We start from the raw sequence: 26,950 nt of genomic DNA, 5'->3' as shown, positions 1-26,950 counted from the left end.
ATGATCCTTCTATACACAGAGACATTTGCATTGATGGGCGACCATAAAAGCCTCTCATTTTTTGAATAGGAACACATTTACATTAAGCACCCAGTTTGCACTCTAAAGTAACTGCTTATATTTACAAAATAAGCCTACAATAGCAGAAGTAAGCCCTGCTGATGAAATTAAGGTTTAAACACTCTTCAATAAGGCTTCAGTTGTTTACTAGTTTACATGCAGTGAAAGTACAATAAACCTACTGCATTTATTACTCTTTTTATATGAATCAGAAATTAATAAACTACTAATAAATGGCAAACTACTTCTTCACTGCTGATTCCTGGTGGTTTAGAGGAGAATTACTCCGAGTCGCCCCCTGTCGTTTCACAGAATAGCACAACGGCGAGCGCGTCAAGTATAAACGCCTCGTCCATATGGAGAGGTCCGCGCGCAGTCAGCGGAGACTCGCACTCGTGCGGACGCGTCGAGTATAAACAAGGCTTGAGTCTGCTGAAACCGCTCAGATGAGAAGGTCAGTGTTATCATCGCGATGTTTAATATCCTTGCAGCACCAAATTAGAGTTAATATTAGGCAATTATTTCACAACTTTCATTATACACATAGAAAAATTACAGAGGCCCGGACCTCAGGGACCTCAATTGTGGGTATACGACCCTGTCCCTATGCACAAATTTATAATTTACTATATTTTCCAGAAAATAAATTGCACCTGAGTGTGTAATACTTTGTTGCGTTCTTGAGGCGTAGTAGGCTTACTTCCCCTCACTCCACAGCAAATCCTTAAATTAATGGGTATTCAGAACAAAACGAGAATGAAAAATAATACTATTAATAGATAATAATACAAATAATAATAATAATAGTATACAGACAACATTTATTTAAAACATCAAGTCTAAACGAATTAAGTTGAATCGAAACTGAAACTGCAGACGTTGGGCTCCTGCATCTCTCATTCGGTCCAAAGTTTCCATATTTGCGATGTAGCCTAACATTTGGATGCTTAACTATTTATGTAAAGAAAGCTTCATGCTTCAGTCCCAATATAGGCCTACACGTATCAGCATCTTCACATTTGGAGAAATGAGATTGGAACAACAGCAAGTCGACAGTATATGATTGACCGTCACTGCCTTCATAGTGTACAACAGACAAATTAAATTAAGCAGAACTTTTTATAAGTTCGGTGAGTATTTTATTTTGATAATGAACAGGTTTTGATGTCAAATTAGCAGTGCTAGAACTGACATATTGTGCGCGCACACGAGACGCCGGCGCGAACACTTGGATTTTTCCTCAGCAGTGGAAACAAAGGAATACTCTTATTTATGGTCATACAGATAAGAGTACATCATTCAAAACGGCAAAGTGTCTATTTTTTATTTGTGTATACATTAAAAATGACTACAAAATGTCATGCCTTTTAAAAATAAAGAACACAACAGGATGCGCGTTCTGCCGTCTCTGTCTCCTTTCTGGCGCACGTGCCCAAAAATCGACCAAAACACAGCGAATACTTGACGCACAGACATAAGAAATATAGATAGATTATCTATCTATAGAAACCTTTAAGAGCCTACTTTTTTATTATTTGACATTTAATGCATTATATAAGTCACTTTGGAATAAATAGCAAGTTTTCAGATGCTAAAGAAAAAAATGACTTATAGTCGGGAAAAACGGTAGGCTGTTATAAATTATTTCGCGGACCCCCTGGCTATAGTTCACGGACCACCAGGGGTCCGCGGACCCCACTTTGAGAACCACTGACATAGAGGGACAGTCTACATTTGGGTTAGCGGTGTGTTAATCCTTACTACAACAATTTCAACTCTTGCCTCTTGCCTTTACGACAACAATTTCAACTGTTATCACACATCTTCCAAAATCCGAAAAATAGGGAAGTGGGCTGTCTGTTTATTTCAATAACATTTACAAATTTTGTGTAGCTTTAAAGAGCCTATATTTAGCCTGATGGTGGACCGTCACTCAGAAGACACACTATGTTGTTATTGTAGCCTATTATCTTTATATCCTCCTGAGGCCCAGAACGTTTTTTTCAAAAGTTTTTTTTCTTCTTCATGTAATCACATTGTTAAGAGCATAAGAAACAAATGAAAAAAAAAAGAGATATTTTATTCATATGTTATGCTATGACCTCTGTAGTGAACACCAGGACTCGATTGTTTAAAAAATAAAAATGACATAAATTTGTATATAGGCAAAAATAATGGCAATATTTGTAAATCGATAATTATTATTATTATTATTTGTTTAAATTACATTGATATCTGAATTTATATCAAAACCTAGACTTTCAAACATCAAAATGTAATTTATTAATATGTATTCGTGTACAAAATGACATTTAAACATCGTTTCCTATTCTATTTTGCCTGGAAACGCTTCCAACACGCTTGCGTGTCGCGTGAAAAATAGGCGTCGGTTCTATTTCTAGCATGCACGCGTTTTCCGCGCGGCTCATGCAGGCAGTGTGCAAGCTCTAACCTGTTAACATGGGAGCCGAAATAAAAACGGACACACCACGCAGCTGAGACGCCGCCACGCAGCCAGTGTGTCTCCGGCACACCTGCTCTCACTCGCTCTGGCTGCCGTTACACGCGCTTGCGGAACTGGGCGCGTTCGTGACGTTCAACTTCCGGTATAACATTTTTTACAAAATAAAATAATGCAATTTTTTTTTATATATATATAATAAAAAATCGATTTTTGAAAATGTAATAATCGATTCATACTCGTCCATAACATAATCGCGATTAATCAATAATCGATTTTTTTCACCACCCCTAATAGACAGGCGAGACGTGACACGTTTCAGAATTAATACACTTTTAATAAACTACAGAATAGCGCGAGCGGGAAGCGGCGCGCCTCACGCGAGCAGAGCTTATATGCTCCGAGAACGGACACTGCACTAGTGATATAAAACACACACACACACACCGGTCTGTTAACTTAAGCCTAGTTCACACTACATGATTTTAAGCCCGATTTGCAAATCGTTGAGCTCGCCGACAGGTCATGGTGTTATTGCGTGCAAATCGCAGGAGATTAGCGGGCAATGAACGCTCGCCATTCTGTTAGTAATGGGCGATATAAACTATATGCAATATAAACGATACAAAATTGGTCTACGATATGGATTTTAATTATATTGCACTATCGCGATAATGCATGTTGACGCAATCTACCCGCAAAATTTAGAGCCACGAGCTGCAAACGGCTGCAATACGCATCATCGTATTCGACATCTTGAGTAAACATGGCTGAAAGCGAAACGGAGGAGCTGGTAACGTTAAAAAAAACCGGTGCAACATCCATTCGTTCGGATTTAAGCCGTCCGACGAGCAGCAGCAAACTATACTCTGTATGGGCAACAGTTCTGGCTAACGCCTGTTTCACACATATTCCGTTTGCAGTGCATATGTAGGCTATATATTTTTTCCGTACCCATGTTAACAGGCCTGCACGCGGATGCGGTGCGGCAATGCGTTCCAGGAGCGGTGTGTATACAGCAGTGCAGTGATCGTTTCCACACAGTCTATTTCTGCTGTGCTGCACGTGCTGAATTAAAGTGACAGCGCATGGTTCATGGTCAAAATGAACACGGATTGATATGAAAATATAGTAATCTTTTTACTAATATAGTAAAAAAAATAATAATACTATTTTTCAATCATTTTCTTTTTAACTTTAAGCTCGGGGTAATTAAAGCAAGGAAACTACACAGTAACATTACCTCAACAACGCGACATAATGGATGCACTTGTCTCTTCGTGAAACAAGTTCTTTGTGATTGCAATATTTCTTGTAAAAAAGATTTAAATGCAAAAGAAAAGGTATGAGAGAGCTGTTTATGTCAATTATGTATGTTTTAATTTAAAATGTTTGCGATGTTAACATAAATGTATAAATGTTTTGCCACTTGCTTGAGCAACTTAATATATAAATCTATATAGAAGTAATAATACGTTTTTAAGTGTTATAAATTTAAACGTGAATAGCCTAAGTCTTGTGAAAGAGTGCGTATTACTAGCCTACTGTCTGTGTACAAATAGAATCACAATGCTGAAACTCTTTTATATTATTTTATAAAAGACACTAATAATATAAATAGTGATTTGAAATAAAAAAATAGAGGATTAATGTTGTTTGTCGTACAGCCGTAGATCAGTTGCGCACTGCAAACGCACCATATGTGAAAGCACAATAGCGCGTGCTGCTCCTGTGCCGCACACCACCGCACTGCACTGCACACGGAGTATGCGTGAAACAGGCGTGCACTACAGGAAATAAACCCAATACTTTAAGCTTTTTCTTTGTTAAAGTCTCTGCAGCTAGTGTACTTGAATTTTATTCATCTGCAACATTATGTTCTATAATTACAGTTTTGCATAATAAATGTTTTTAAAACAAATACATTTTGCAGTTTGGCTTTCCTTATGGTCTGTCTAACCTGTTCTGAAATGGTTCTATTATAATTTATATATCGTGATATATATCGTTATCGCAAGAGGCTGCAATGTATATCGCAATATGGATTTTAGGCCATATCGCCCCTCCCTACATTCTGTTAGTATGAAAGAGCCAACAACGCATCAAAGACGCTCGCAGACGCCTCGCAGACGCGTCGCCGAGCCCAGAAAAATATCTAGCATGCTAGATATATCCAGAGCTGTTGCAGGACTCAAGCTCACGTGATGTCATGAGCTACAGCCAATCAGAGCAAAGCATGTTCGCGTGTTGTGTTCTTCATCTTCTTCGCTGGGTATTGGCGTGCGTGCTGTTTCGCGTCATTTCCGGTTCGTTTTATCGCGTGATTTTTCGTGACAAAACCTGGTTTGTAGACAAGATAGAATCGTTGGGTGACAGAGTTGTCAACTCGTGTAGTGCGTTATCTCCTGTTGCGGAACAATCACGTTGTGTCGTGTGGTGTGAACTAGCTCAACAACTTGAACACTCCTGATTTCACAGAGAGCAAGTCATGCAGTGTGAACCGCACAGTTCAGCCCGACGTTTTAAAATGATGTAGTGTGAACTAGGCTTAAAGTAATGTTTTTAATAAGGTATAGTCTTATAATATTTTTCTCACTGACAAAGTAGGGTAGATTTAAATAAATAAAAATGAAATTTAAATAAAGAAAAACTAAATTTAAATATAGAAAAACTAAATTTAAATGAACGAACTGTAATAGCCTAAACAACGAACACGGTTGCAATAACATCACACATTCAAATTAACAAACAGTTTATATAAAATAAAATAAATTCCCTTATATAGAATTAAAGAAACTGTAAACAGAACAAGGTAATTTAAAATTATTAATGCGATTGCGAAAACAAATTTTAGGCTGGCTAGCGTAATTAGCGCAGCTCACATTTCAATAAACAGAAAAAGTAGAACTTTCAAATAAATCACAATCAGGACAGGTTGCAGTCTACCTACACTCTCTTCATGTTGTGTGCGAGGAAGATGAGTTTGTCCATATTTTCAGGTAAAAGGGAACTTCGGGTCTTATTAACGACGTTGCCAGCTTTTGAGAAAATCCGCTCTGATGGAGTTGAAGTGGCCGGAACGCAAAGGAGATGTTTGGCTGCAAATGCCAGTTTAGGGTAGCGATCACTCTTTTTTTTCCACCATGCAAGTGGGCCCGACTGTACTTTAGTAGTGTCTTTCAAATATTGCTCCATCTTTCTTTGCTCCGTGTTCTTCCTCTTCGTCATCATCGGACTGCATCAGCATTGAAATCTGCTGGGGTTTTTTTTTTTTGTTATGGTGGCGCGAATATATTTATTAAGTAGGTATAACGAAGTTATATGTTAAGTATTATATTTCACCAGATTTTATAGTGTAAAACATATTCAAGCGCGAATGAGATCCAACCCCCCCCCCCCCCCCCCCCCCAAAACCGCCCCCCCCCCCCGAATATTCTAATGACACATTTTCTGGTGAAAATATCCTCACCGTCACATCCCTTCTGTAGATCCACCTGAAAAGCTTAAAGCCATGTTTATTTAATTTGTCTTTATTCTATTGTATTTATTTGTGCAACCAGGGCTCTAGACTCATTCTTCCCACTGGTGCGACTAACTTTCTCAGTTGGTCGCACCAGCACATGATTTGGTCGCAGCTTTTTTTTTTTTTTTTGCTACAACATGGAATTAATCATTGCATATTGATTAATAATTGTCTTAATCTACATACCCTAGCTTTGCACTGATGTAAAAAGACTGACAGCGAGACAAGACCTCATATTGGCAAAATGTTTTAATCTTTTAACTATCAAAAACTTTACATCACTTGGCCGCCGTGGCATTGCCCCCCACCGTCGTTTAGATTTTTTTTAATAGTAATACAAATCATTTAGTTCAGTTAGACACACTTCAATTAAAAGCTGAATGTGTCTGCTCAATGCAGTGTGAGCTGAACGAGAGTCGCAGCACAGATCAGCAGCAGGAGTCAGATTTCACCTCATTTCGCCTCACTCTGACAAGACAGTGGTGGAATATTTAGTTTCAAATCTAAATGTAAAAGCGCCTATTCAAGCGAATTTGTTATTTTACTGTTTTGTTGTTGTGTTTTAATAATAATGAACGCACGATTCAAGCAATTGGCGCTAATTCGGTTTTTAGTTCATTCCTATGGAAGCTCACTTCCATAGGAATTATTTGAAAATGCTCGCCTTCAGGGTGGGAAATTAACTTTCTACAGTGGCTGGTAGATGGCCAATTTTACCAGCCACTTATATTTTTTACCAGCAACTTTTTATGGGATTTATGGCAGTGCACTTGATATGAGACTTGGTTGACTCCTGGGCTTTTATTACCTCTAATTTAAGGTTAGTTGTTCCTCTAACGAACGAATGATCAACGCAGCAGCGAAAATAGTTCCCGAACAAAGATCACAGCAGAACCATATCACACAACACTCAACTGTGTTTTCAGTACTGAATGATTCAGCATTTTGAACGAATCGGTTGAGTCAAAAGATTCAATGACCCATTCATAAACATCTGTCTCCTTTCTGAATGAATCACTCATTTGAACGAATCATTTAAATGAATGACGCAATGTCTTGTTTATGCTATGATGCTAATCTGCATTAAAGGTGCAGATATTACAATATGCACATTTAAATATCAAAGCTGATTGGACACTGATGATAATATTGCTTCAGAATAAATTATATTTACAACACACACAAAAAGACAAGCACATGAAAAGGCATAATGTTGAGCTCTGCTTCAAATATATTTAATTGCTCTTTTTGTAACATGTATACTTGAATACAGATAAACAGTAGCTTTACTAAGCAAAAAGCAGCTGTACTTTGATTATAACTGCTTATCTAAACTGGCTCATTGTCATAGAAATGGACTGAAAAATATAAACTGACTAGCAGATCACATGATCAGCACAGTGTCTCTTGAGAATACTCCAGTTTTGCTATGCCAGCACGAGTAATTCTCAATGAGGGGTTGGCAATTGTGGCGATAACTTACCCGTGAATGGACCTTTATTCAGATTTATTATGCATCACAGTAGTCTCACACTAAACCACACTTTTCATGTGCTCTAGGCTTTTTGCCTAATGCAGTAACTTGAGCTATGAATCACTGGTAATGTTAAAGGTGGATGTTGTAATGTTACTTAATATTTGTTACTTGACCAGTACATTCTTCTTGACAATGAATTACGTTTGTACGATTTTAAAATGGATTATGACTCTTGAATTGTCTTATTCCTCATTATTCACAGGTTTGGTGTGGCTGGGCATGGTGCAAACAAATCAAAAAGGCCTTGCTGCTTGTAAAGTGGTCAAAACTGTTTGATTTTATAGATTACGTTCTGGTATCTCTTTCAGTAATTTGGACACATTTTCCTTTTCCTAGGCCTCTTGTTTCTTATCAGGATCAGAAATGGAAATTTATTTTTGGTACATTGTTTTCTTTTTTTACACATCCAGCATAGTCTAAAATCCACATTCTTGATTTTTATTTTGGCCTCCACTAGTGAAACTGTGGCCTTGAGGCTTTTATCTTAGAGGATACAAATATTGTAGACCGCTTAAATATGTTTTTGGCTTGGCAAGGTCATTTTAGCAACATTATGTATGTTCATGGTTGTGAATGGCTGCATACTCACTTGTTCTGCCCTCCGGTCAGGGGCAAGCCTGGCCACCCACTCACTGCAGTTACGTTATGAGTTAAGTGTGTACGTCACGGTGCTCTTGCTCTATGGCTTGTGCTCCTCCTGAGGGGTGTGGCACTTCAGAAGGAGCCGCTTTGGCACTCTGCCACATCTGTCACTCTCCAAAGAGAATTGGGTGAACGGTCAGCCTGCTGGCTTAGACGCCAAATCTGATCATAGGGATTCAAATTTGCGGCTTTTAGCATGGCTCTGTAGGAACTCCTACCCTCCCCCGCCAGTGCAGCAAGAGTAAAAAAAAAACTCTGGTAAATAGGGACTGATTTATGGTTGTGGTGTTGAGACTCCTCTTCCTGCTCTTAACTAGAGTTGTGAGGAGATTAAAGCTGTGGTGCTGTCACCCACAGGCATCTCTCATCCTTCCGATCACTCCTATTAAGGTTATCTGTGGTCGTAATTGTTAATTTCTCACCATCTTCAGGGCTTCAGGTCAAAAAAAAGTTGAGGAGGATTTAGTTATGTCTGCCCCTAAAGGATCCCATTCTTGTCAGTTAAATGAATGGTTGTTTGTGCCGGTCTGCTGATTTTGTTGAAGTTGTGTAATAGTGCATCGTTGTTTTTTGGGTGTGTGGTTTGTTGTAGTGACTGTATACTGTGATTTATTGCCTTACAGGTAGTCTTGACACAACATTTGCAGTGTTCATGTAGCGTGGTAGGTGAAGTTATAAAAGGTTTTTTCTGTCATTTGTTGCTGTAGTGATGTATAACAATTAACTAAAAAACGATGCTGCAAATATTTTGCACATGAAACTTAATAATTATGTTTAAAATGCAACAAGCTGTAGCTTGTTTTAATGTGGCTTTGATCCTTAGATTAGGCTGGTCAGTGTAGATTTTCACCAGGGTAGTTTTAACAGCCATGTGGAGAAGCCTAGAGAAAGAGGGAAATTGGGGGTTGGGTGAAAAAGGGCTGAAGGAGGAACCAAATGGGAGGAGCTTGAGATGGAAATTTTTTCTTGTAGGGGTAGTTGAAGTTAAGGCGATGCATTCCTTGCCACCCCCCACATGTGCATATTCACTCACTAACTTGCATATACACACATGGAGGTAGTTGTGGTTGAGTAGACCATCTCAGCAGGCCGCATCTTCCCTCCCCCTTGCCTGGTTTGTCACATCTACATAATTCCCTCACTCATCTGATTACCTTGCAATTGGGATGAGCTGCTTAAGTACATGATGTGCACATGAATTTACACCTTGCTCATACTCAAATATTCCAGAAACGCTTACAAATGCAGGCGGCAACAGGGCTGCTTTTTAAGTCTTGGCTTCAGCAGGTGGGCCGCCTGCTTGTGTTCCTACATCTGCCTGCCTGGTCTGGCAGCTGCTGTTGTTTAACTACCACTGCTTCTGCCTAACTTTAAACTCCTTTGTTCTTTCCTCACCATCAACAAATTGTAAAGAATGAATGAATTTAGGCTGTGTGTGTGTGTGTGTGTGTGTGTGTGTGTGTGTGTGTGTGTGTGTGTGTGTGTTGGCCCTTTTGTTTGGGAGCAGAAGGAACAGAGGGTGGGGGTTGGGATCAAAGGTTGGCAAAGAGTCAGTTACAACTGATTTAACTGCGCACAAAAAAACCTCAGTCTCACCACCCTTCAACTGCTCTCATATCCCTCAACAGCTGTGACTCACTGGCTGAAAATTAAATAAAGCATGGTTTAAGTGAACAAAATGGAAGAGGCTTGCTCTCACCTAGAGCTATTTGTGTTAATACTACTTCTCTCTCTCTCCCTTCCTCTCCAGGTCCTGTAACCTGACTTTGCCTGACGCTCTGTTCTCTGAGAGAATTAAGGAAATATGGAGTGACATGCTGCAGATTAGTTAGCGGATTAGCGGCTTTGAGGACATCACCTCTGTGTGAGCACACATTCCCTGTCCTGCTTCTGAAGCTTGGCTGCACAGCAGGAGCACTGCAGCCATGGCTGACCCAGGCATGATCAACCTCTTTGGAGACGATGGGAATCTGTTCTCTGATGAGTTGGAGGGCCTGGGGGACTGTGGCTACCCCCAAGGTCAGGCAAATCCCATGAGTCAACAGATGCCCCATGAGCACCAAGGCTACGGACAGCTCCCCTCTTCTCTTCACCTCTCTTCACCTGCTGTCCCTGGACAGGCCAAGCTTGGCCACCATTTTGACCACTTTAATCAGTATGAGCAGCCCAAAATGCATCCAATGGACCAGCAGGGGGGCCGGTTGATGGGGAATGGGCCAGTAAATGGCATGTCTTCCCCTCATTCCCGCTATCATGGTGCTCCGCCAAGTGCGGGAGGGACAGCAGGGCATCATGTCTACCCGGGTGCACAAGGAGATGGGCGGAGCCAATCATTCCCAGATGGTGGAAATGTGTGGGGTGCTCAAACGATGCAGGTGCCCGAACAAACGAGACCACCTTTCCAGCAGCAACCTCCACAAGCCTCCTCTCATCAGCACGGCCCTGCTGGACCACAAGGACACACCCACCAAATGGGCCCTTTTATTGGCCGTGGTGACTATGCCATTCAGGGTCACAACCAGACCCAAACACCTCCCAGAATGAACCACTTTCCACAAGGCCTCCCTCAGGAAGCCAATCATTTCATGGGTCACATGGGTATAACTCAGAATCCCGGCATGTCGGGGCCCCCCATGCGTCACCCAGCACAGCCTCCTCAACAGCATCAGCAACCCAATCAGCAGTTCCTCCACAGACCCGGCCAGGGTCCGGGTCATCCGGAGTCCGTCGCCAGCCATAACCCCCAGTTCCCACAAAGCCCTTCACGGCAGCAGCAGGTCTTGGGTGGAAGACCGCACCAAACCATGGGATTTAACATGCACAACCAGCAAGTCCCTTCCAACACTGTAAACAGCTCAGGGCAGTACCCTCCCTATCCTTCGTACGGCAACCTTAATCAGGGATTAGCCAACACTTCAGGAATGAGTCCCAACTTGAGCCTTACCACCAGCAGCAACAGCAACCCTAATGCTCCTGTGACCCAGGTGCAACGCTACCCTGCCCCAACGGGGCCCCAGCGCTACCCCACAGCTGGGGCTCAACAGGGACCAATGCACCAGCAGCCCATTCATGTGAACCAAATCAACACCCAGCCTATGCATCAAGCTCAGAACCAGTCTACAGCCCAGCAGAAGCTGCAGCAACAGCATCTACAGACTCCACCTCAGGGATCATACGCCTCCCCTCCTTCCATGTCGCCCATGAGGAACCTGGCCACACCTGCAGGCACCCCACCTCCCCAGCAGGGCCGCCCACCCAGTGCTGGTTTGGGAACCGATGTTGGCAGCTACCCTGTCGTGCCACATCAATCGCAAGGCCCAATGGCTCATGCCCAGAGAGGAGCCGGCCCGATGAATGCAGCGCAGCAACATCCCCACCAACAGCTACCATCACATCCCTCACACCCACATCCTCCTCCAACCCAGATGTATGCTGCTTTGTCACCCAATCACAGGGCCACGAGCGCTCAAGGAAGACCTCCAGCAGGACTGGGTGCAAACCACACAGAGCCACTGGGCCCACAGGACCAGAGGATGCTTGCTCAAGCACAGCGCCAGCAGCTGCAGACGCCCCCATTGCCTTTCCAGCAGCAACAGCTGCAGCAGGTGCACACCCCTCCCTCTATTCCTCCATCACAGACACACCTAGGTGCACACCACCAGAACTCCCCTCCATCTCAGCAGGCATGGGCACCTCTTCGCCAGTCACCTCCACCCATGCTGAAAGTGCCTCACATGCAGGTGAGTTGTGCAAATGAAGCACGCATTCCATTGCCATTATAAGTCTTTTTGAAAATCCATGTTGTGCATGTGGGTGGCAGAAGGCCCGTTTGAAGCTTTCTCATGCCGGTTATGGTGCCGCCCGTGCCCCACAAGTGTGGAAATGGATTTTTACAGCTGTTTGTTTCCTCCTCGCTGCATATCCTGGCCCTCCCCAAGACACAGGCGCCACAGTGCTAATCTCCTAACCCCTACCCCTCCCCCTTCCCACTCTGAAGGGGAAATGCTCCCTTCCTGCTCGCAGTAAGCATCACTCTCCTCCCCCGTCTGCACTCCTTCCGTTCCCCTCTTGCTCGCTCTGTCTGCATCATTTCTGTCTCTCTCTCTTTCTCTCTCTCACTCTGCACTCTGTTTGCTTTGCCTGTCTCGGAGGACTCATGCGTGAGTTAATGGTGTACAGCAGGATGTGTCCTGTTGGGAGGGGGGAGGGGGGAGCTAGTGTCACGTGCTTGATACCATTAGCTTGTTTTGCTCTGAAAGCCTCTTTCTCTAGTGACCCATTCACACACAATGGCTGCTGTTATTCCAACGTACACATCCTGCACATAGCATTTTTGTGTCTCTCTCTCACTCATACCACCATTGGCAGCCATGGCTCGATGTCAGTGATGGTCTCTTTCTGATTGCGTGCTGATATTAAAGTTTTGTGGTTGACATTTTAAGATCAGTCAGTATTAATTCATCCACATCACTTGTGACCTAGATGAAATTCATGTCCGGATCATGAGTTGCCTAAAGTCATTTGATCCTAATATATATATTTTTCTCTAATATGGTGTGATTTGATTTAAAGTGGGCATGAATTTTCACCCTATTTTCCTAATATATTTTACTGATCTTAGTGCAAGCGATTCACCTGTGCATACTTTTCATAAAAAATGATCAGTTTTGACTAGGGGTGTGCACGAATATTCGATATGTAATTATTATTCTAAAAATAAAATATTCGAATTTTACTACGTTGCTTTGCTGGCCGTAAATACAGTGAATGCATGATAAATCCCAATCACTAACTCACATTTATAATTAAATGCACTGGGTGGCGCTGTGGAGCGTGTTAAGTTGTTTGTATTTGATCACAATGTTCTGCTTCGCGAAGTTTGGAATTTGGAATGATGAAAATTCGTACAAAATGGAATTACTTCTGATTAGTGAATCTGAGTTATAATATCACCACAATGAGAAATCACATGAAATCCAAACACCAGTCGAATGAGGAAAGACAGCTGTTCATCACTGCTTTCACGACTGCAGGTAAGTGCAGCTGTACCCCGAGTGAGCCGAGATGATAACTTATCTGATAGCAAAATGATTTTGAGATATAAACTTCATTTAAGTTTCGTTGAGGGGAACCGGTTTAAAAACAGAAAACACAGTGCTGTTAGAAATTTCTCTTAGCACACCGTTATCTGTTAGGGATGCTCCGATCAGGATTTTTGCAGCCGATACCGATTGCCGATTTCTTGTCATGGTGATCGGCCGATACAGATCCCGATACCGATGCTTAATATAAGACAAAGATAAATACAAACAAAATGGAGCAGTCTGATGCAGCCCACAAGGTTTAATTAAACATTGTCCAATAGTAAACTTTGGAGGACAAAATAAACATTTAAATACCTAAAATAGAGAGTCTGAACTTAAACCTGGTCTAATACAAGTCTAAGCAGGACAAAATTAATTTAATTAGATTAATTATTAATTTAATTAGAACAAATTGGAGTAGTTTGATGCTACTCATTAGAAGGGATGGGCATTTCAAGCAAAAATAATATTCGAAGATCTGGGTATTATTCGCTTATTATTCGAAAATCGCACCCCTCCCCCATATGCACGCACACATGCATAGGCCACACACATGAGAAAAGCGGAGTGGTGTGACGTTTAAATATAACTTAAAAACATAAATATAAGTTTCATATTTATGTTTTATAGTAGGCTAATATAGTGTTCTTTTAAAAAAAAAAGTCATATATGTTGATTATATTAAAAGGGAACCGCATGAGATGAGTAAGATAGGATCATAAGATGCCCAATATAACAGAAAACATTTGGAATGGGTCAGACATGATTTTGACCACTTAATTAAGTTTTGTTTTGTAGAAAACCATTCTTTAAAGTGAATTTCGTTTTGTAAAAATTGTATCTTCATTTCAAACTATGTTTCATCATCCATTTGCCTGAATTTAATAAATAATAAGAGAAATATAGCAGACAATATAATCAGGACACGGACACGCCGGCGCATGAACTGGAGCGCGTCTCATAAGTGAACCGAACCTCAACTTGCCTCACATACCTGATAACGTATAGTTCAGGCTTGAAATGTCTACTTTAAAAAAAAAAAAAACTATTTAAATCGATAATAAATGGGCTACTCTCTGCTTAGGCTAATCCGTATGAAGTGTGCATTTCTCTCTATAAGCGCGTTCACTATGCGAAGATGGCGTCAACATCGCCAACTGTATCGTTGCAGTTTATTAATAAACAATTAAAATGTATCATCCTGCATAAACATTACTTTTGCCGGTTCTTTGTGGCAAGCTTTATGCATGCGCTTGATATGCGGAATATAGGCAATATAGCCTATTATGATGACGCTCATTATGGTTTAATATTTTCTCCCATATATATATTAATTAAATTAATATAGATATGCGATTAGACTAATGGCTTAAATGAACTACTACTAGTCGACTAGAAAAAAACTTTAGTCGTGCACGGGCAGCCCAACTTATTTAACATATTTTCTAACCAGCATGTCACTGCGGGCGTTCTGAGCGAGTGGCGCTGTGGACTGAGCGAGCGAAGCATACTCTTCAAAAAGGCGCTCTCTCTGGAGGACAATGATCCTCCATGTGAGATTCCTTTGAAGCATACACGGCAAATAGGAAATTTTTTTCATTGTTTCTCGACACATCATAGCAGCCTAATTCCACACTGGCGATGACATGACTGCCAAATCATTTAAGTCCCCACGCATCATATAGGCTACCTCCTCACGTTTTGACGTCATCAAATTGTGATCGGTTTGTGAGATCGGCCAAGTTGAGTGAGTACCGATCGAGTCATAAAATGTGATGATCGGCCGATACCGATCTCCGGCCGATCGATCGGAGCATCCCTATTATCTGTGTCTCTGCAACGTCTGTCAGCGTTTTCTCACTCCGGCATGTGGATGTTTTTTTTTTCTCAACATAAATGTGAAACAATATAAACTAGGGATGGGCATTTTTCAAAAATAATGCATTCGAATATTCGGGCTCATAGAAATCGAATATTCGTTTAGCCTATTTAAATGACATTTAACGAAAAAGACGTTATTTTTTAAGTACATTTTTCAAAAAGTTTTTGTCACCATTTCTTAACAAGCTTACGATTAGGCAATACACCACAAGCTTACAATATATGTTAAAGTTTTCTTTTAGTTGAAAACATTAAACAGTTGGCCTATGTGTAAACAAAATATAAATAACAAAAGGATTTAAGCTCAAGCAGCGCGAGCGGAAAAAAAACGCCTAATAAAGCAGAGTAGCACACTGCGCCAGATATCGAACAGAACGTACACACACACTCGAGTCAGCATGATTATCGTGTATATTGTTTCACGTTTATGTTGAGAAAAACAATAATGTCCACATGCAGGGGCAACGCCAGCAATTTATGCTCGAGTGAGAAAACGCGCTGCACTGACAGACGATTCAGAGACACAAACGGTCACGGTGTTATAAGTTTCTAACAGCACTTTGCGTTTTCTGTTCTTAAACCTGTCTCTCTCAATGAAACTTAAGGGAAGTATATGTCTAAAAAAATAATTTTGCTATTAGATAAGTTATCATCTCTCGGATCACGTGCGCTACAGCTGCGCTTACCTGCAGTCGTAGTGATGGACAGCTGTCTTTCCTCAGTCGCCTGCTGTTTGGATTTCATGTGATTTCTCATTGTGTTGATGATATTATAACTCAGATTAATTAGTTCATTTGATCAAAAGTAATTCCCTTCTGTAAGATCATTTAGTAACATAATTTTCAACTAGTAGTCTAATTCCAAACTTCGTCAGGCAGACGACGACATTATGTGATCAAATACAAACAACTTGTTAAACACGCACCACAGCGCTACCCAGAGGATTTAGTTATAACTGCGAGTAAGTGCTTGGGATTTATCAGGGATTCACTGCATTTACGGCCAGCAAAGCATTTAGGCTACGGCTTCATAAATTAGATAAAATTAGAATAGTATTTTATTTTTCGAATAATTACAGATCGAATATTCGAAAATTCGAATATTTGTGCACATCCCTAATATAAACACGATAATCATATGCTGACTCGAGTGTATATGTATGTTTTGTACGGTAACTGGCGCAGGTCTGCTTTATTATGCTTTTTTTTTTTTCGTTAGCGCTGCTTGAGCTTAAATGCTTTTGTTCTTTATTTTTTGTTTATACATATTGTTTAATGTTTTCAACTAAAAGAGAACTTTAACATCTATTGTAAGCTTGTGTATATTGGCTAATCGTAAGCTTGTTCAGAAATGGTGACAAAAACTTAGTCTTTTTGTTAAACTAATTTCTTACAAATGACTGCAAGCTCACTATCAGATCTGTCTCTGCTGATACGTAGACAAAAGTGTAGGGCAGGGACTTGGTTATTTTTCGATAATACATTTTACACGGATGTACACAAAACGAAAGAAAAGATGTCACCACTTTCATATATCGCCTTTAAATCTCCGTTTTAGACCAGCTGAGACCATGTTAATTTTATTTATAGCAGGTTACCTTCTCTCATTTCTGAAACCTACAATGGCGGTTGTTAAATATTTGGCCAGGAATAAAAAATGCATTCATAACCAATAGTTGAAGTCCTCTGTTTTGTTTCTCCTATACTTTGTCGTCCTATACACTGTGTTCACTTCTCGCACTATTAAACCCCAGCACTGTGTTTTCTGATGGAATATTAAGAGGTTTGATGAGAAATAAAAGAGAGCGTGACCTTTAAGTAGAGCAGTGCTTTATCTGAGGGAACAGACTCTTCATTGTGGATCCAGTCAAACTGGTACCAAGCGCAAGTGTTCACAGCATCACACTGGGCTTTAAGAACTAAAATAGAAGTGCAGATGGGAATGCATGCATTAGATGTTTTGCCGTGGCTAGGCCTGTCTTGATAATTACTATATCAACTTGTCGCACGATATATGGACATGACCGCGATAAACGTTGGTGACTGTATATTGCCCATTTTGTTTACGTGCTTGTTTACATAATTAATTTCACGAACATTTTAGCCTATCACGCTGCCTCAGTCATCTTGTCTGCTATCTGAGGCGGAGGCGGTGCTCAGGCAGCTCTGCCTCACACACAACAGAGAGAGAGAGCAGACAGCGACAAGGGAACTGAGCATGCGTGATTTACCTGTGTCTGTCCTTCAGGTCAAGTAATAAAACAGTTGAAAAACAGTTTGCCATCAGTTGTCAGAAGATCAAAGCGATATCTTTGTCGTAATAGGCTATGCTTTCAACGGTTGAGGGAACTTCCCATGACTGGTGTCAATGCTGTTCAATACACTGTATCAATGACATTGATTTCTGTGAAGTGAAACATTACCTTCAGTGTTACCCATGTGACACGCCGATCGACAATTGAGCCTTGTGAAGTTGCACTCAAAGTTAAGTTCAACACCTGGTTTCATTCATAAATGAATCCAGTGTTTTTATGCGTATTATGAATGATTTAATGACTCTGTCATTAAGATAGTCCCTTGCTGCCACCTACTGGCGTACAAATGTTACTGCACTGACTGAGCCTGTCTAACGCACGCAGAGATGTGCCAGTGCTGATACAGATTTGAGAATCGGAACTAACTGTTATAATTATAATAGCCCAACAAGCTTATTTATATAGCATAATAATAATTATATGCCAATAATATTGCATATTCCTTCACCATGACAGCCCTAGCCATGGCTTAAATCCAGTCATGTCCTATGTGGAGAGTGAACAGCCATGTTTGATTCCTTTATTTCCTGTTTAGCAGTTCATGCAAGGTGCTAGTCTCTTGAGTCTCTACTGACAGCAGCTGACAGCCGTCTTAGTGGTGTCGCACTCTCTCTGGGTGAGATGCAAGCAGAGCAGTACTTCCTAAATATTCAGCTTGTATAGCCAGGAAGGTACGGTTGTATGCTTGCACTTGCTGCTCTTTAATTTGCGCAAACTAAATGTTGTAAAAGGAAGTTGTGACATAATGGGTAAAATGTCAAGTGTATAAATGTTCTAGTCTCTTGGACAGCTTTTTAATATTTGTCTAAGTCCTAACGTGGCAGGGTTTTTTCTCGTTGTCCTTTTTATGGTTTATTACAGCCTCAAAGCTTTATAAACTCGTTTGACACTGAGATAGGAAAGCCTTTGCTATTCTTTGGCATCCTCGAGCACTTTTATTCTGGGGGGGGTGTTTGGAGTAGTTAGATGCTAGTAAGTAGCTTACAGAATCTAGGTGTTTCAATGCCATAAATTTGTAGCTCATTATATTTGCTTTGACCCAGAGGCAGACTGAAGTTCAGCAGCAGTAAGTAATGAATCTTGAAGATAAAGTTTAGCTAGGGTTAGGCTCTGTGTCTGGGAGCCTGCTTTTCATCAGATGAATTGGGTGTTAACTCATGGGTTCGCCCTGCAAAAAGCCTGCCGTGCTGCGCCAAAGCTCAGTGCTCCTTCAGGGAGTATTTAGCTCATCGAGTGAGCACTTTGCCTGCTAGATTAACTGACACGTCAGTCTTCCCCTCCGAGAGATGAAATCCTATATTGAACATATTGTATTCTGGACTGCTGCTGTCAAATTAGAAATGCAGAGAGCGCATGCGGTAGGCCTATTGTCATTCATGCAATTGATTATTGGGGAGGCTTGGCAGGAGGAGAGACATTTATCCGTTAAAGTGCCAGCAGAACACTCGCTGTTCCAGCTGCTCTAATGACCACCGTTGGCCTGGGTGTTGGGCATTTTCTGTGACCTTGCCACTGTTTGGCATGCACTGTGCACCCTTATATCTCCTGCCGTTGTTTACAGGAAATATGTATTTCATCACCACAATGATGTGGTTTGCAAAGTCTTTTGTTTTAAAGCGAAGTGCATGGTATGTAATACTCTACTACACTAGAATCAACACATGGCTTAAAAAGAATAAACAGTTTCCATCCTGGCAAATCAGGAAGATTGTTTTCATCAGCGCAGTTTTTCGTAGCATATTGCTTTATATTTGCTGATGTTTAAAACGAAGGCATTTATGAAGTATAGATATAATTTATTAGTGTCATAATGCCTCAGTCCCATCTGCTGCAGGGACTCTGAGAAACTGGACGCTTAGCACAGCTGCCAACATGTTTCCTGTCAGCCTTCTTTGCAATGAATGGAGAGTGGAACGGAGATAACTGCAAGGAGAAAGGCAAAAGCATTGCAACATTGATTCTGTTGAGCTACAACTAGCAATGGCACTAATGGGAGCAATAGGAATCAGATGAAGTAACATGGCATGATGTAGGGCTGCACGATTAATCGAAATTAAACTGAAATCGTGATTTTGCTTAGTTCGATTATGAAATCGCAAAGGCTGCAGGTTTTTTCCTCCGATTTTTAAATAAATGTATGCTCCGCTTTAGTGGAGAGCGGCTCTGTGATCAGTAGTAACTGCTGCTCCATCTCTGAAAGCACTGCAAGTTTGAGTTGCTTATAGTGTGCATTTGCATATAACGTGCAAAGCAACATGCTTCAAACGTCTTCCCAAACTTGTAATGTATAAACCTGTTAATGCGTAAAGGAAACATTTAATAGTTTTTACTGAGTCGAGTGTCTGAAATAACTTCCTATTCTAAACATTATTTGTAGCACACCTCTCCTCCAATAATCGCAAATAGCTCTGTGCTTTGTTTCTTCTAAAAAGAAAGTCGTCTTTCAAATTCTGTCCCATTTTTTATCACGAAATTCAAACTATGAATGCCATTTTGACGCTCTTAAATGTGACGTGACATATCGCTGTAGCGCCTCAGTTCAAACGGAAGCCTGGAGTGAATCTTTTCTTCCACTTTAATAGAATCTAGAAAAACATGCATGAATATCAGAAGGTATGTTGAAAGATACTGTACAGCTTAGGGGTTTTTAAATATATATATTATATGTATATAAATATAAATACACACATATATTATATATATATATAAATACCCTAATTCTGTGTTCTGCCTTGATTTATATTTATTCATTCTTGGTACTAACAGATCTCCCTGTTTCTCTACCCCGTAAACAGCATTCTCCATCAGACCTTTCCCTGGAGATAACATCCAGTAAGGCACCTGTCTTGGGCCCAAACCTCCAACCAGCCAGCTGTGACATACAGCAGACGGAGAGCGAGCTCAAGCCAAAAAAGAAGAAAAAGAAGAAAGCCAAGGTAAGTGACGGCCAGGAGGGTAACGACATCAGTGGTGAGGCTGGTGGAGAGGCAGCTGCTCTGATTAACAAGGGAGACAGGCTTATGACTCCCGTGGAACAGTCTGCCATTGAAAAGAAGAGCAAAAAGAAGCCAAAGGAGAAGGATCCCAAGGAACCGAAAGAGCCCAAGACTCCCAAAACCCCGAAGACTCCCAAAACACCCAAGACACCCAAAGAACCCAAGGAACCGAAGGAGAAAAAAGTGAAGACTGCCACCCCGAAGCCTAAAAGCTCCAAAAAGCCCAGGTATGTGAAATTTGAGTTTCCTGTAGAGTTTACCTTGCCTTTAATAAAAAAACTTACAGTTTTAAACTGTTAGATAATCAAAATGTACCCAGTATTTACAAGACCTTCCAAATGTGATATCTACATCTTTATTGTATGCGTTTACCCATACATGTGGATGGAGTCAAAAAGCCTCATGTGATCATCTGGTTTATTGAACTGTAGATATGTTTACTATTTGTTTTCTAGGACTATTACAAACTGATGGTTCTATATCAGAGTTTAGTCAGTTCATAAGTGTCAGGGGTGTTCTGTTTTATTACACTTTTGAGACACAAGGAACTTGATATTGTCTATAGATTAAAAAACTTCAGCTTTTTTGCTTTGAACCAGTGTTCATTTTGACAGCAAATTTTGATTTAGTTTTAGTCATAGTCTTTTGACTAAAATGCCATTTAGTTTTAGTCATATTTTAGTTATCTGAATTGTTTTAGTCGACGAAATACAATAAGATTTTAGTCGACTAAATCTACAGTAGATTTAGTCGACTAAAATATAATGGGTTTAGGTAAATTGTAATGCGTTAATTTAGAATTTCTCTAAAAATGTCCAAACCCATATACTCCGGAGAAAACATCTATTAACCTATTAATATGAATGATTTTTAAGTTTGAACATGCAATACAGATACAGATTTAACTACTATGACTTAAAAAATATCTTAAAATTAAATAAAACCACTTTTCCTAAAGTAGAACAGTCTTTTCAATGAATGATATATGCATTCTTTATAACTACTTGCATACATCATTCTTTATTCTTTCAAGTAGACATATTTATTTGTATGAATTAAATATAATTAATCCTTATTAAAGCTATTAACAAACAGTGAATGCTTTTCTCTTTTTTTTGTTGCTTGATCAAAATTAAGGACACAGACCACATTGGGTTTATTACCCTCTGTCACTTTAAGACATCGGATCATGTCCAATGACATGCGGATACAATTGCACTGATGCACATCCAATACACTCACAACTGTTTAAGACATAACCAACATAGTTTACGTGATTACTCTCCAAAATGGACATTTAGACAATGTTGTGTGTATTTGTCCATTCAGACACGAAAGAGAGCTCAATTCAGTACTCGCGCTTTATAGGTGTCTATTGTGCATGGCTGCACGCTTCAGGTCGGGTGTGTGCGTACAGAAAACCGTACCGAATAGAGCTCTTTTTTGCATCCGCACTCTTATTCAGATATATATGTCTGCTCTACTCATTCTCCCAGACGTTCAAATTTTTTAACGTTTTATGAGACCGTTGGGTAGATCAGCACGTTACAGTACAAATGTGCGCATCTACCACACACGCAGGATATCAGTTCTGACTGGATCGCTTCCCAAATCGTCACTATCTAACATTTTCGCCTAGTTTTTATTTGTTGTATACGAGGAATAATTTTCGTCATTATTTTGGTCAACGAAATTAACACCGCTTTGAACTACATGTGCTAAACCACAAACTTGACGCTTTTCTGATAAACCCTCCCTAGTAACCTGAACTTTATTCGGAGGTCTGTGAAGGGTTACTATCATCATTGCTGGTCATTTGTTCTGTCAAGAGTTTGTATGTTATATACGTTAATAACCACTGCCTAAGCTTTATACCATCATATATATCCACCGTATATCTGTCTCTCTTCTGGATACAGTTAACAGTCATGGTGCTCATCACATTTTAAATGATGCCACATTCTTTTTTTTTCTCTTCTGACATCCCCCATTTCCATCCCCTTCAAAAAAGAAAAAGTGCATCCATCCTGAATATGCAGAGCAGCAAGGTTATATGGCCATTTTTTTTCTCTAGCTGAGGTAGTAACATGATCCGGCTGAGGAATGTGTCAGCCTTCCCCCTTCACCACCTCCTCCCCTCGCCTATCGAAAGCCCGTCACCCCACCGCCACGTCCCTTTCATCCAGAGGAAAAGGGCTGGGCTAAAGCAAGCGCATCTGCAGCACAGTGCCAGAGCAGTAGGTCATCTGAAGGGGGAGGAGGGAGGAAAGTGTGTGTTTGTGAAAAAGGGGAGGGGGAATGTCTCCATTCAAAATGGCACCTAATGCTAGTTAGTCCACAGTGCTGTCTCATTAATCATGCCGACCTGAATTTGACCAAATCTACTACAGTCTTGGTTGTGTGGCATTGGCGAGTCCCTGTGGATAGTTTTTAAACTGTGGCCCCATTTCTCAAAAAGTGGGCTACATAAAGCACATCTCACATTTGATGAGAGTATGTCATTCATTTCCCTTCCCCCATCTCCATTTGTTTGTTGCCTGTCTTATCAGCTCTTTTAATGTTTTCTTTTAGTTACTAGTTTCGATCATGCAAGTGGAGTACAGGAAACTAAGTTGGACATTAAAAGTCTTGGCCTTGTATCTGTTGGTGTTCTTATCTGACAAAGAAAGTACAACTATAAATAGTCATTCTCAGGCCGCACCCAGAGTAAAATGTGAGCGTCTGTGTACCCAGGTTTGTTTTCCATATACACACAGCCATCAAACACTTCAGAAAGATCCCTCCTCATTGCTGCATTGCATGTGGCTCTTTCCCCCCACGAGAAGACTGTTTTGCATTGCAAATACACACCTCTCACCTTCAATTTATTGGCAGGTTCCCAAGCGACTACTGCAAAGCCCCCATTTTAGTTGGTGGGGTTTTTTCTAACTGCATAACCACCTAACCTGGGTGGACAGTTCCATCGGCCCTTTGATTTTTCATCTCATGTCAAAGCAGTCTCTTTTTTTTCTTTCGCATATTATCTTAGCTACATCCTGTCTGCTCGCATACAAAAACCACAACAGTCGCGGTTGCATAGGAAGTGCTGCAATGTGTGTACTCAAAGCTCTTCGCTTGCGGGACCAGCATGCCTGTTTGCTCTCGAGTCTGACTACATCACCTTTATGTCAGCCTGCCTGCTTATTTGTCCTCAAACAAGTGCTCCACATTGTCATCCCCCCAAGACTCCAGTGGGGAAGAAAACTTCTGTGACTGAACCTCAAAGACAAAGTGCTGAGAGGTGGATGGCACAACAGAAGGAAAGGACCAAGCATCCAACTTTGTCCTTTCAGTTCATTTTATCTTCTAAGACTAACATGCCTGTCCCACCAGAGCTTGGGAGTTTTCAGTTCCTGTGAATTCTTGGGTTTGGTGCTTTGGTGATCAGACAGGCCACTGCCTCAAAAGACCAAGCGATTGAGGCAGTGCGGTGAATGGATTAGAGAAGTGTGCCGAATGATAAATGTGCAGCCTCTAGGGGGACAAGCAAGAGTGAAGACTCACATCACCGGTGTTACCCACTCCCATCAAAGCCTCCCTCATTTAAAACAAAGAGCCAGCCCCCACACTATGCACATTAAAGACGCTCCACGTTGAAATTACTTTTTTTTTTAAGAAGGCTCGAAAAGTAGCTTAAATAGTCTCTTGCCAATTTAACTACCTTAAGATGTAAATTGCTTTGTTTTCGCAGAGGTACATCAAAACGCAAGTCTGAGTAATGCAGAAAGTGTTTTGTTTTGTGCACAGTTGCACTCTTAGTAATAAACCAGCCTTCTCAATGATGCCGCGGAAATTAATGGCTTCACAGCACGGGTGACCTTGCTCTGAGAACACAAGACACGACACTGTTGCTTCCCCCTGAATCTCTTCCTGTTTCTCTCCTCGACTGGGCCCCTAACACTTTCACACGCTCTTACATGCGTACACTGTCCTTTTCCACCTATTATCACACACTCGCAATCCTTCTGCCGAGTCTCAATCTAGCCCTCCCTATCTTTCCGCTCATTCCACTGCACAGTTTGTGTTCCTTCTCTCACATATATCAACTCACCCACTCACATCCTCTTTCCACACGTTCTCCCTCACAGTCCGGCACTCTCAGGCATTTCCCTTCCCCTAATTCAGGCACGTTTTAGCGTGATTTTAATTGCACCGCCGCCATTGATTCAACTTGCTAGTACTCTGACTAACAGGGTGTGTTTGGGTCCTTTTTTTTAAGTGACCTTGTTTTGTCTGGTGGTTCCTAATTAGCCTGCTTGCTTTGAAGGACACAGATGCCCGTTTTTATTTGCAGTTGTTAACTTGTCGTAGCATGTTCTTTCTCTGCGTTTTTACCTCCTTGTTTATGTACGTGTGTTTACGTTTGCGCCTGTGCGACACTGCAAAAGAGCTGTTGAGGGTAAACAGTTATGTGTGCGTGAGAGCAGCTGCTGTTAGAGAGAGCACCGTGCGGGGGTCCAGCTGAAGATGAGTCATCTCACTGGCGACGGCAGGTGTCCCATTAACCCCCTGGCCCTCTCTCCTCCTCCTGAGTGTCAGCTCTAGAGCTCATATAAACCTGCAGCAGGGCATGCATCCTCCCCCTACTAATGCCAATTAGCCCCTCTCTCTCTGCCCGTTCATCTCAAAGATTACACTCGCCATGGCCCATCCCGCTGTCCCGTTCAACTGGATCTTCAGTGTATGTCCTATAGCAGCTCTTTGCCTTTTATGGTTCATAAAGGTCAGCCATCGAAAGGAAGCCTGTCATCTCTCCCCCTAAACTGAATGTTCTTCCTGCCCTCGTGGCTTTTTTTCCTCCTGTCCCTTTTTTCTTTCTTCCTGCCCTCGTGGCTTTTTTTCCTCCTGTCCCTTTTTTCTTTCTTCCTTTTGTATGTGCCTTTTTTTTTTCTCCTTATTTCTGGCTGTGTTTGCTGAGCAGTGACAGTATGAAACCCAAAGCCACAGAGCGGTGCGGCTGCAGGTGCTTGAGGAGTGTTGGAGAGAGAGACTCTAACTGAGGCAAGCAGATGGCTTTAGCCAGTGGCGTCCAGCCAGAGGAACAGGTGCGGGTCACGTGACCGCCGGTTACCAGGGCGATTTGATTGCTCTTGGCGTGCGAATGAAAAGAGAGGGGGCCCCAGAGCGAGAGAGCGCAAGAGCCTCTAGGGCATTGTGTAATCTGTGGCAGGGAGAGAGTAGGACTCTAAAATGGAAGTGGATTTAACTAGTTCTTGTCTTTCCGCTCTCATTCCCTCTTTTCTGTGTCTGAAACTGAATTTAGGAGGGAAAGGACCTTAAAGCATTATCCTTTTTTTAACCTGGTCGGTCTGTGTGAACGCAAGGTACAAATGAAAAGAACTATAAAGAAAAAAATACTAGAACTGTGGACAGCCTGAGATCTCTTTTCTTTCTTGTATTAAAGTTGCTCATACAGGTTCACATGACATTGTAATAGCAGTGTGTGATGATAAACATATAAAACTTTTTTAAACTGCAATTTTCTAATTATTTTACAATTATACAATATATAATTGTTGTACAATTATACAATATACAATAATTATACAATTGTCGTTTATTCTGCAATTGTACATCTCATCCTAATTGAAACTACTTTTAAACGTTTATTTGTCCATTTACTATTTAATTGAACGGTTGAAGCTAAAAGGTGATTTAAAAATAAAAAAAATTATAAATTAAGCATTAAACTTAAAGTTCTGGGACTGGTATGAACAGTTGTTTGCTATTGTTGTTTTTTTACTTAAACTTCTCAGCGTGATGGTTTGACTTTGACCCAGACAAATCTGTGGTTTATTGGTGTGACTGTTATATTAACCAAAAGTCCCTGTTCACCCACAGTGCAAAAAAATCTGACTTCGAGTCCAGTAACAGCACCAAGAAAGAGGCAAAGCGCAAGAGAGAGCCCTCAGTCACATCTGATGTGGAGAAAACACCGCCACATTCACCAGAGGAGGAGGAAGATGATGGTGTTCAGGTAAACCTCATTAAAGTTTTCATTTTGGCTAATAAAAAATAAAGTTCTAATTGTCTCTAAAAAAAAAGTTTTAATGCTGCCTTGGCTAGTGGTCGATATGGGTTTTTCTGTGACTAAAACCGATACCTAAAGATTGATAATGCTGATAAAATGGCACCTTTATCCTATTTAATACAAGTGACAGCACATCATCATACACAAACATGGTCACCGCTGTGTTTATTTGGTTTATTGCTTATCTTTATCAGATTAAAGACTTGATGGTTTTATTTTTGCTGTTTGTGTAACTTTTTTTGTGTATGTTGACTACAGAAGAGGCGATCTAGCCGGCAGGTAAAGAGGAAACGCTATACTGAGGACCTGGAGTTCAGAATTTCTGATGATGATGGAGATGATTCCCCAGGACCAAAGTCTCCAACAACATCTGAGCAGCAGG

The 26,950-nt window shown here is 41.0% G+C and overlaps 1 protein-coding gene across 1 annotated transcript in view; it reads left to right on the top strand.

Annotated features, from left to right (window-relative positions):
• The window catches only part of chd7 (chromodomain helicase DNA binding protein 7), a 74,085-nt gene that overhangs the window by 15,339 nt on the left and 31,796 nt on the right, over positions 1-26,950 (top strand). The window contains exons 2-5 of the mRNA XM_056235512.1: positions 9,974-11,963; positions 20,298-20,725; positions 26,379-26,514; positions 26,827-26,949. Coding sequence (XP_056091487.1) covers positions 10,149-11,963; positions 20,298-20,725; positions 26,379-26,514; positions 26,827-26,949 — 2,502 coding nt within the window. The 5' untranslated portion in view covers positions 9,974-10,148. The remainder of the gene's footprint in view (positions 1-9,973; positions 11,964-20,297; positions 20,726-26,378; positions 26,515-26,826; position 26,950) is intronic.

This window comes from Rhinichthys klamathensis, unplaced genomic scaffold (assembly GCF_029890125.1).
Source record: "Rhinichthys klamathensis goyatoka isolate OS25496 unplaced genomic scaffold, OSU_Roscu_1.1 h1tg000422l_1, whole genome shotgun sequence".
In the NCBI taxonomy this organism is placed as follows: Eukaryota; Metazoa; Chordata; class Actinopteri; order Cypriniformes; family Leuciscidae; genus Rhinichthys; species Rhinichthys klamathensis.
The sequence above is the reverse complement of the archived record's forward strand: the minus strand, read 5'-3'. Positions and strand labels throughout refer to the sequence as shown.